This window comes from Cariama cristata, unplaced genomic scaffold, assembly GCF_000690535.1.
Source record: "Cariama cristata isolate BGI_N322 unplaced genomic scaffold, ASM69053v1 scaffold15728, whole genome shotgun sequence".
Lineage (NCBI taxonomy): Eukaryota > Metazoa > Chordata > Aves > Cariamiformes > Cariamidae > Cariama > Cariama cristata.
Genome location: NW_009629546.1, coordinates 578 through 12,175, shown reverse-complemented (window position 1 = coordinate 12,175; position 11,598 = coordinate 578). Strand labels below are relative to the sequence as shown.

At 38.5% G+C, this 11,598-nt stretch overlaps 1 protein-coding gene across 1 annotated transcript; it reads left to right on the top strand.

The window, feature by feature from the left end:
- Positions 1-356: 356 nt before the first annotated feature.
- LOC104165555 (circadian locomoter output cycles protein kaput-like) lies at positions 357-9,723 on the top strand (the record flags this gene model as incomplete). Its single annotated transcript, XM_009705210.1, has 6 exons — positions 357-446; positions 2,458-2,616; positions 4,173-4,379; positions 5,615-5,823; positions 6,123-6,387; positions 8,567-9,723. Coding segments are annotated over 6 exons (1,113 nt in total), but the record flags the coding sequence as incomplete, so codon positions are not given.
- Positions 9,724-11,598: the final 1,875 nt, after the last annotated feature.

Sequence of the window (11,598 nt, the reverse complement as noted above, 5' to 3'; positions counted from 1 at the left end):
AAATTATTAGTTTAAGAATAAATCAAAAGTGTCAGCTTTCAAACTTGTTGAAAAAGTTTTTCCCTTACTACAAATAAGACTTTTAAAACAGTTGTAATTGTAATTTCTGTTTTTCCTGTTCTAGACCTACTGCTTTTATATATTTTTAGCAGTGGAAAAATGATATATATATATTATCTATATAATCAATTGCTCTCATGTTCTTAATTCTCTAATATTTAAGGTTAGGTATTTCAAGAAGCATTTACTTGTTTATATGATGCTATTTTGGAATTGACACTTTATGTAAAGAAATATTTCTTGTCAAGTATGAAGTTCATTCTCTTCCAGTTACGGAACAATTTTTTAAATCCTAGTCTTTAAGCTCCCAGTCTCTTGGACAACCAGTAGCACAGCCAACAATGTCTCAGCCTGCAACTTTACAGCTCCAGTCTGGCATGCCCCAGGTATGGATTAAGTTGGCTTATTATTTTTTAAACAGTCTTGTTCTCCTGGAGAGCAGCATTCTCCTAGAGAAACTGGCTGCTCGTGGCTTGAATGGACATATTCTTCGCTGAGTGAAAAACTGGCTGGATGGCTGGGCCCAGAGAGTGGTAGCGAATGGAGTTAAATCCAGTTGTTGGCTGCTCACAAGTGGTGTTCCCCAGGACTTGGTATTGGGGCCAGTTCTGTTTAATATCTTTATCAATGATCTGGATGAGGGGATTGAGTGCTCCCTCAGTAAGTTTGCAGATGACACCAAGTTTGGTAGGAGTGTTGATTTGCCTGAGGGCAGGAAGGCTCTGCAGAGGGATCTGTAGAGGCTGGGTCGATGGGCTGAGGTGAATTGTATGAGGTTCAACAAGGCTGAGTGCTGGGTCCTGCACTTGGATCACAACAACCCCATGCAACACTACAGGCTCAGGGATGAGTGGCTGGAAAGCTGCCTGGCGGGAAAGAACCTGGGGGTGTTGATCAACAGCCGACTGAACGTGAGCCAGCAGTGTGCACTGGTGGCCAACAAGGCCAATGGCATCCTGGCCTGTATCAGAAATAGTGTGGCCAGCAGGACCAGGGCAGTGATCGTCCCCCTGTACTCAGCATTGATGAGGCCGCATCTCAAATACTGTGTTCAGTTTTGGGCCCTTCACTACAAGAACTTGAGATGCTGGAGCGAGTCCAGAGAAGGGCAACGAAGGTGGTGAAGGGTCTGGAGCACAAGTCTGATGGGGAGCAGCTGAGGGAGCTGGGAAGAGGAGGCTGAGGGGAGACCTGATCGCTCTCTACAACAACCTGAAAGGAGGGTGTAGCGAGGTGGGGGTCGGTCTCTTCTCCCAAGTAACCAGTGATAGGACAAGAGGAAACGGCCTCAAGTTGTGCCAGGAAGGTTTAGATTGCATATTAGGAAGAATTTCTTCACAGAAAGGGTTGTCAAGCATTGGAACAGGCTGCCCAGGGAAGTGGTGGACTCACCATCCCTGGAGGTATTTAAAAGACGTGTAGGTATGGTGCCTAGGGACATGGTTTAGTGGTGGACTTGCCAGCGCTAGGTTAACGGTTGGACTTGATGATCTTAAAGGTCTTTTCTAACCTGAACGGTTCTGTGATTCTATGTTCTGAATATAAGGTTAATTTCTCTTTCAGAAATAGAATTGTTTGATGCCAAAGTCACCTTTAACATTATTCTCTTGAAATGAACAAATTCCCCAATTTGACACTTTTCCTTTCTTTTTTTCTTCCTGTTATTTGTGTGGATATAGTTTTTAGCCTTTGCCATTAGAAACATAGATATAAACACAATTTAAGATAAAATATTTCAGGACATAATTTTTTAATCTATCAGCTATGCTGGTAACTTTCTACACATATGCTCATAACACAAGGCAACTTAGTCTATAAAACACTTTTGTGAAATAAGGACAGTGGTATCAGGTCCAACCAAAGTTCTATGTCCTGTAGATAGAATGTAAGTATCAAAAGGTTATATTGACTTGTGGCCTGTAGCGGATGTCTAGGAAAGAATAGAAGTGGCAAACATAGTTCCTCTGTGGGCTCAGCCTTCAACAGTTTGTGACTGAGGGTATTCCCAAGTTATTTGCATATGTTTTAGCTCTGGGTGAATATTTTTGGTAAACTGGTCCAATTCTAATTTTTAACCTGAGAGAACTTTAACATCCACAGTACCATGTAAATTACTATGGTTTTTTATAGACTTGGTGATCTGGACACCAGTCAATTTCTTTTGCTATGGATTTTTTTTTTTAGTTCACCAGTTCTGATGCATCAGTTAAATGTGACATCAATTAAACGTGAGTTCTGTGACATTTTCATACTAATGAATTTGTCCTCAGATTATGGTTATTAGCAGTTTAAATAGCAGTGCTTGATTTCTTCGCTACTGTGGAGGAGTATATTCACTGCTTGTAAATAAAATGTCATTATTTTTGCTCAGCTTTTAATTTATTCATTGCACTACAGCCTGTGTTTCAGTTTTCAGCTCAATTAGGAGCTATGCAGCATCTAAAGGACCAGCTAGAGCAAAGGACACGCATGATAGAGGCAAATATTCATCGGCAGCAGGAAGAGTTGCGTAAGATTCAAGAGCAGCTTCAAATTGTCCACGGTCAAGGACTGCAGGTGAGTTAGTGTACCTCTTACACGTTTGATCTGTAGAGAATTTAGGCATCTAAAATGAGACTTGGGCATTTAATTCCACAAGGTGATCCTTCCTACCCCCTGTTAGCTGCCATCTGGACCCAATGTGCCTAAAATCCGTAGCATCCGAAGGTACCATTCCTGAGATACCTGCCATTTTACTTCTGAATGTACCTGGAAGTGCCCCAGTGTATGTTTTCAATGTTGACCAGCTCAAGCCTAGCTTATGCCTAAACCTAAATCTAAAACAATGTGGTGGTTGTTACTTCTTGCAAAGTTTTGCAGCCGTTAGAATATCAATCCAAAATGTGCAAGATAAGCATTTATTTCCTCTTTTAGCTCAAGGGTGTCAAATTTGTACGTTTTGTTTCTTAAACTGTCCTAACTATCGGGCTGTGGTCCTCCTACACACCCTCCCGGTGAAGTGGTTCTACTTTGCATGGTATACTGAAGTCGTTACTGAGCCAGAAAGACAAGAAGTCTAGAAGATGCATTACTTAGTCTAGCAGCTGACTACCTGATTTCTGTATTTTAACCAGTATATTTCTTTCTAATTTTATCATTCTCTTTTCAACAGTTATCTTTGGAAGAAAAGAATGACTATATTGGGTTTTTCTAGTTAAAAAAAAACAAAAACAAACAAAAAAAAAACCACCCAAAACTAAAATACACCTCGAGGAAATAATCTAAATGTTTTCAATGTTGATTGTGAATAAAGAGTAGAAAAAAATACTTTCTGGAGGTATTGAGTATGTTGCCTAAATTCTGTTGAAGAGTAGGAGTTTCTGGCGTGTGCAATCTTAAGTGTTTTATCATGTCTAGCATAAGCCTGCCAGCAGTAGACTGCCATATCAGTGCCTCAAAAGGAGAGATTCACAGCAGTCTTCCCATGCACTGTGGAGGGACCTTATGCAGGACTCTGGAAACTAGGGAAAATATCTTAAATGCTGCATGTTCTGCCTTACTGCCCTGTCTTCTTGTAGTCTTGGGCCTAACTTTTTGTAAAGTGTCAAATATTTTTGTGCTGAATTCAGTTTATTACAACGATATTGGAAAATTCAATATAACCATTATGATTTCTTGATTGCCAAGGAGGATTATGTTCTTGGTGCTATGCATGGATCTGTTGATTCTGAGATTTTCTTCATTTGAATTAGTTTTACTGCTGGAGATCCTACAAACAGAAATGTGATCTCAAATGCATTGTATGTTTAGACAGTTGTAGGCTACATTACAAGTTAGTCTCTAAATAATACTTTTTCTTTAAGAACAAATATCAAACCTTAATGTTTAGGGCTCTAGAAATCAGGATGCTGATTCTTATCAGTTACAGTAGAGTCTCTGAATACTGACCCTATGTGGGAGTTGGGCCTTTTGCTCTTGGTGGCTGCAATGCTGGTTCAACACTTCCAATAACTAAGATGGAACTTTATCTTATATTGATTTAAAATAATTAAATTTAATTTCTCTAAAAGATCTTGAACAATTACCAGATTTTTCTTAAAAGCTAACTTGCAGATTTATTTTTTTTTTTTAAGATGTTCTTGCAGCAGTCAACTTCTGGACTCAACTTTGGTTCTGTGCAGCTTGCTTCTGGAAATTCTTCAAATGTTCAGCAGCTTACACCAGTAAACATGCAAGGTCAAGTTGTTCAGACTAATCAGACTCAAAGTGGGATGAACACAGGCCATATAAGTACTTCACACATGATACAGCAACAGCCTTTGCAGAGTACTGCAACACAGGTATTGATTTTGCTGGATAGAATATATGCTCAAAACCTTAGCTTAAACACAACAATAGCTTCCCTGACATCCCCCTCACCATTTTTTTTAACAATGTCCTTTGAGTTGTATTAATTTCTTCATGTTCCAGGTTTTACATTTTACATTGAAATGCATTTATGTTCTTGATAGTGCAATTCCAGATCGTGTTTTTATTTTAAGACATAAGCATGTAAATAATTAATAAGAAGTAGCTTTTTTGAAAGACAAGTATCAAGAAAACTTTTAGCTTGCCTTTTTTTGAATGTCTATGAATTTTCTGTTGACAGAACACATAACTTGAGATTTGAACTAGGTGAGCTTGCAACCTGATGTCCAGACAGCAAATAACTAGAAAAGCGTAGGAACAGGACAAGCATATATTGGTGCTTCTGCAATTGACTTTTCTACTCTTCAGCAATTCCAGTCAGATGCCATAGGTGTATGACATCTGTAATATAATAGCCTTTTTCTTCTATGAGTTTATTCAGTTTCTTTCCATTCCATGTAAACTTTTGAAATCCACAGTATCTCCTAGTGAGTTCTACAGCTTTACTTTCTGTGAAACATGGTTGTGTTTGTTTTTTAAACTTGCCACCCAGCTCATATACTTTTCATCTCAGTCATACATGATTTCGAAGTCCTCTGTCACATATATCTCCATAGAAGCCTGCTCTTCAAGCTGAACACTTCTAATGGGTTTGACCGTTTTGTGTATGGAGGCTTCTTATACCTCCGATCTCTGTGGTCACCCTCCTCTGTACCTTTATCCAAATTCCATACTTTATCTCTGAGATTTGTGAAGAGACAGACTAGTGGTGGACAGTGTCACCATCTCAGCAGTAAGCTAGTTCCAAACTTTTAAGCAAGAAATTGATTGACGGGATGTGTACATTTTAGTCTAAGTCTGGCACAGAGATGCTAAAGAAGTGGAGAATAGGATCTTGAAAAAGCAGTATGCAAGTAGCTGAAAAATTCAGGAAAAAAATAACCTGAACAGGAGAAGAGGTAGATCTAAGAGATTTTCAGATGTCCGAGGGCCAGTCCCACCTCCAAATCCTCAGTCAGTAGAATTACCTCTGTACTTTAAATCAAGAATTCATTTGTGATAGAAAAACATTGGCAGTTGTGAAGTATGGGCAATGACAATGAAGAGGACAGCTGTAGTACCTGGCTATTTTCAAATTACCATCTCATAAAATATTTTTTCTTTTCAGCATAATCAACAAAATGTACTTAGTGGACACAATCAACAGTCTTCTCTTGCCAGTCAGTCACAGAACACAGTCTCGGCACCTTTGTACAACACTATGGTGATTTCTCAGCCAGCAACAGGAAATGTGGTCCAGGTTCCTTCCAGCTTACCACAGAACAATAACCAGAATGCTGCTGCAGTAACCACTTTGACACAGGATAGACAAATCAGGTAATTCTTCAAGATGACAACATTCAGATGACTTGCTATAATGATATGCTTACAAGGCTACATCATGTACAAAAGGAACTAAAGTAGCATTAAAAAATCATGTGATTTATTATTTTAACTATATATGGATACAACTGCTAAACTAATCTTTGGCCAAAATAACAGGTTCGCAGGCTTATCAAAAACCATGTTGTTATATCAAAGTATGAACTTGATAAATCTGCATTTCTCAAGTGCGTGAGATGCTTGGTTATTTTTTTTTTCCTAGAGGGACTCCACATGTCTTTTTCTATTAACAGATTTTCTCAAGGTCAGCAACTTGTAACAAAACTTGTCACGGCCCCAGTAGCATGTGGAGCAGTAATGGTACCAAGTACTATGTTTATGGGCCAGGTGGTGACAGCTTATCCCACCTTCGCTGCCCAACAGCAGCAGCCACAGACTTTGTCAGTAACGCAACAACAGCAGCAGCAGCAAAGTCAGCCAGACCATCAGCAGCAGCTCACCACAGTTCAGCAACCAGCTCAGCCGCAGCTGACTCAGCACCCCCAACAGTTCCTACAGGTAATGTGGCATTCTGTACAAATTTTTTGAAGTCCTGACACTTTCAGCATTGCTAGCTTATCCTAGGGGTGCTTTATCTGAAAACAGAGTGCTTAAAAGAGTAACCTCTGAACAAGCCTGATGCACAAGATAAGTTTATTCTGTAGCCATTCTCTAAAATCTTACTACTTAAAGGAGAGGTAGTCTTTCCCGCAATTTCACTCTATGCTTTGTCCTATTTTATATCTTCTTCCCTTTGAATTGCAGCTCTTGATTGAGCATGGGATGAAGAAACAGATGTTTCGCTTTAAAACAGCTTGCATTTTCTTTGCATTCACATATTAATGCAAGAAAGTATGAGAGGTGATCTCAAACAGGATCGTTTGGTCTGGAAAGCAGCATGCAGCCCAAAGCAAGACATGTCCCCGTAACATGAGGCATGAACATCTGTCTAGGCTACAGGGGAGGCTGAGCAGCAAGTAATCTTGTAAGCAGAGAGCAGAGAAGAACCTTGTTTTAGTGGAGAAAGAAGAGAGATTGGATCGAAAGAGAAGGCAGGCAACACCCAAGGAGTTTAGAGATGGGAAGTCTTGAAAAGAAAAGAACCAGACGGTAGAAAGACTTGATGAGGAAATCTGTTGCCATTTGTTGATTCCACTTAATCGCTGGCACATAGCTCGCCCAGCAGGTGATGTTGGTGAGGGGGATGTAGTGGTAGCTAGAGCACTAGAGAGGGAGTGCCTCCAAGATGATGTGGGTTAAAAAAATCTTAATTTGCCCTCTGATTTTGTCTTGTCCAAAGAAAGATAAAGTCCATGTAACTATGATGATGTAGTTTATGGACATTCTTAAACTACTCTGGGAACATAAATTTTTTTTTTTTTTTACTCTTTAAGAGTATACATAACTGAAAATCCTTGTTTTGCAAGTATTTCTTACTATGTGTGGTCTCCCATTTGCACTAAATTTGGTATCCTCTGCGTAGGTGGAATATATACAAATGCAGTAAGTAATTGGAGGCTTAACCTATACGTATATGCACAAGGAATGGTTACGGTTCTGTTTAAGGCTGGGTAAAATTTTCTTTCACTAGGTCCTTGACAGAAAATACTGACTTGTTGAAAACATCTTTCATGGGAACATACCAATTTCAGTCGTGCATCAGGCAAAGTCTTTTCAGCTGCAAGTTGACTCTCAAAAAGAGTGATTTGCATTTCAGCACTCATTTATGTAGTTGGAGAGTCTTGAACTGAATCAAACCAGAGCGCAGATTTGAATGGGTTCTCTGACAAGTCAGATAAATACTATAACAACAATGCTGTTTAGCAGGTTGGTAGTGTCTGTATCTCTGTTTCTAAATTTAAAAGTTTGTACAGTTGTGACTTAATTCTGGTGAAACAGAAGATTTGTGAAAGATTAAGATCTCCAAAAGTCTATTCCTGTTCCAGAATTTCTTTCTAGGCAAAAGTTTAGTATTTTTAATACAAACTATTAAAGTGCTAGAATTTGAAGTGATGCAAATGCTCTTTAAAAAAGGAGAAAAGTGTTTTTCCTGCCTCTGCTCACTGGGGCTTCTTACAGTGTGATCTGTAGGTGCAGCAGTTGAGGTAGTTTACTTTCTGCTGCAGAACGTGTTTCAGGATTGAGACGTCCAAGTGCCTTTGTACCCATCCCTCACTGCTTTTCTTCAGTAACCATTATCTTTTGATTCTAAGACAATATTAAAACTAAGTACTATTTCCAATAGTAATAAATCTCCTTCAAAGGGGGTGTTGGGATCTGCAAATGTGGCAGTGTCTTTGACTGTTCATTTTGGCTGTGGGGGATAAATGTGATCTGTCCCAAGTCGTGCACTATGCACTGTTTTTTCATTTGACTGCAGTGACAGCCACCTGCACTTGTTCGCATAGATGCCTTAAGCCCTGTTATGCTCTTGTGGTTTGAAACAGAGAGAAACTATCATGTGTTCCTAGCCATTGTCGTGGGAAATTAGGGAGAGCAACTACAGCTGCTTTATTAATTGGTCAGATGCTCTAATTAACTTTATAAGTATGAAGTAATCTTTGCATTGTTTGCTTAGCTTAAATGACCAAATCAGAAGTTTAATTTGATTGAACCCTTATGAAAAGTTAAAAAGCAGGTAGGCCTGTGTTTCTCAGTGCAGCAGGAAAAACAATCTTTTTCTATTTCCATGTTTTAGACATCCAGGTTACTTCATGGAAATCAGTCAGCTCAGCTTATCCTCTCTGCTGCTTTTCCACTACAACAAAGCACTTTTACTCAGTCCCACCACCAGCAGCATCAGTCGCAGCAGCAGCAGCAGCAACTTTCGCGACACAGAACTGACAAGATGACTGATCCTTCCAAAGTTCAGCCGCAATAGTCTGAAGCTCTGCCTCTTTTTGAAGTAAAGTACCAGGAGGGGGCTGCTCCACAAACAGTTGCACTGAGGCTACAGGGGTAGCAGTACGGAGGCTTTCTAACACCACAGTGTTGAGATCTACTTCTAACTTCTGGAATCTGTTAAGAAAAGCCACAAGATGATGACGGGGACATGGCCAACTTTGATGGTTGCCCCAGTTTCTGTGTTCTGAAGGATTTGCTGCCACGTGTTAATTAGTCCAGGTGAAATCTCAAAATGTGACTGAAATGAGAGGGATGCTGAAAATATTGATATTTTTATCAGTCCTGTACATTTTTAAAGTATTAAAATGGACATGGAGCAATTGTTTGAATTAGCAAAAAAAAAAAATGTCAGGAATATAGTCCAAAAACCATCTAATTTTTTTCAGATGATTACGGGACAGTAAATATTTTGAAAATGTTGTGTGAAATCCAGTTTTCTGTTGTACAGATGCTGTAAAATATTGTGTATATGTCTGCATAAAAGGAGAAAGAGCAAAATATTTTATATGATGCATGAAAATGTAATCTGTTATTTGTAGGTTTGAATATGTTTCCCTAAATTCTCATGCCATACTCAGACTAATGTTTTCCTCTGTTCTACCCTTTTGTTTACAACATGATGCGTCATTATTTTCACCCTTAATGTGGGCACAAGTCTCTTGTTTGTGCTTTGTCTGTGATGTCAGGGTTTGTTCGGTGAGGTATAGTGTGTTGGTTAGTTGACTTCTTGAGGTTAAATTATTGATGAAGCTGTTTGAACTGGTGATCATGCATCAGGGTTCAGGACATTCAGATTCATGAGTATCATCTATCATTTCATAATTAATTCATTGTTTTATTTGAAAAACAGGAATTTGCACTGCTTTCTTGTGGATGGTTTGGAATTTTATTCCCCAAAGCTATCTTTTGATATAGTTCATAGTTGGAAATATTTATGTAAAAGGTTTAAAAAAAAAGACAGTAATTTTCAAGAATGTTTCAGTTATAGGAGTAATTTGCACAAAAATATATTTACATTTAATAACCTTTTGGGCACTTTTTAACCACTTTCTCTGTGGTGAGCATTGTAACTTGTTAAAATATGTTGGAATCTTTTTATTCTCCTTCAAAAATTAGTCAGAACTAATTCAGGGTCATTTTAACAACAACAACAAAACCCATAGTGCCTTGATTTTAATTCAGGTGATAACGTTGAACATCTTGAATTACAATGTCTCGAATCTGTAACCATTTTCAATTTTGAAGTCTTAGTACATCATCAACTAAACTTGTGTATCTACTTCATAGATATTTCTGTATTGTGTTGATTTTAATAATGGTCTGAGTTGAGATCATGAGCATTTTTGAGTGGTACTCCCCCTCAAACACTAGCCAGAAACAGAGGAGCCTCTAAAACCTCAGACCTTGAAGGTAATACTCTTAAAAGATCAAACAATCTAAAAGTACAGAACTCCTTTTGCAGGAGGAAGAATAGTAAGCTGATTTTTTGTTGTGCTTTTTTAAAAATCATTTTTGTAGCATTTAAAATGTGTTTTGGGGGGGATCATGATTGCATTTAGCACTACCAGGCTATTGATTTAAGAGATATCACTGAACTAAGACTTCAGAAGGCAACTTCACTTTATAAAGAAAATAAAAAGTTCCAACAGATACGATGTGCTATTTTAAGTAAATGTTCAGTAGGTTTTTATGGTACTAGTTTGTGGAAACCAGAACTTCAGAGGAAAATGGATAAATGCTGATAGATCTGACAATTAAAAACAAAAACAGTAAAAGCAGTTAAAATTAGTACTAGGGAGAGAAAGCTGGATTAATCTTGAATACTGAGGAGGAGTCGAATGAATGTAACCAAATGGTGATGGACTATTTTGTACTATGAAACAGTTTGATTGTATTACTGGATGAACCAAACCCACAGGAAGGTAATACCAGTTTAGCCAAGCGTTAGAGTTGGTTACGTTTTGAGGCTAGCCTTTGCCTCTGCACGTGTCCCACCATTAGATCTTTGTTTTTCCCCAGTTATAAAGCAAGAGTTTGGCACCAAAAAGCACAGTAGTGAACAAGGAAGAAGAGTATGAGAAACAGTACCAAAGAGAATCAGATTGCTTTCTGCTCCAAGAAGCTGCCTGCCACCTGGAGCAAGGAACAGATGCCAATGCCAAACATAGGAAGGAGCATTTCCCCTCCTTTAAAGGGATTTCTGGCATTCTCTGGGCTGGAATAATTGTCAGAGAACTTTACAGAAACATGTAAAGAAATCCTGCCTTGCTCTACTATCCCTACCATGCTATTCCACCTGTTTCTAAATTAAGCTGCGTTGGCGAGAGGTCTGTGCTATCAGTACTTTTGCCTAATGGAAAATAGGTTAGATAATTTTTTTAACTAATGACAGTAATAATATAGCACTAAAAAAGAAAACGGGGAGAGCTTTAATAGTGCTGTTAGAACTATTGAATAGTGGTAAAATACGTTTATTAAGCTATTACACTGAGAATTACAGAAAATAGAGATACCAGCCAGATGGTTAACGATGCAGCTTTTCATATAAAGCTTCGTTTAAACTTCTCTTCCCATTTTCCCCTTCCCAGATACTCTGGTGTGCTGCTATAGGTCTGTTGGTAAAAAGGCTAAACTAGGTGAGAGAGAAATTGGATTATGACAATAGCATGGCTGCTGAAAGAGAACTACAGAAATGTATGCTTTGATCAAGAAGCTTTTTGTAACCTCAGAGAGAGGTCATTCAATTACAGAACTACCAGCTAGTAGAGAAAGTATAGAAGATGGGGAAATTCAAAGAAACTGGAAAAATATAGCACGCATTTGAAA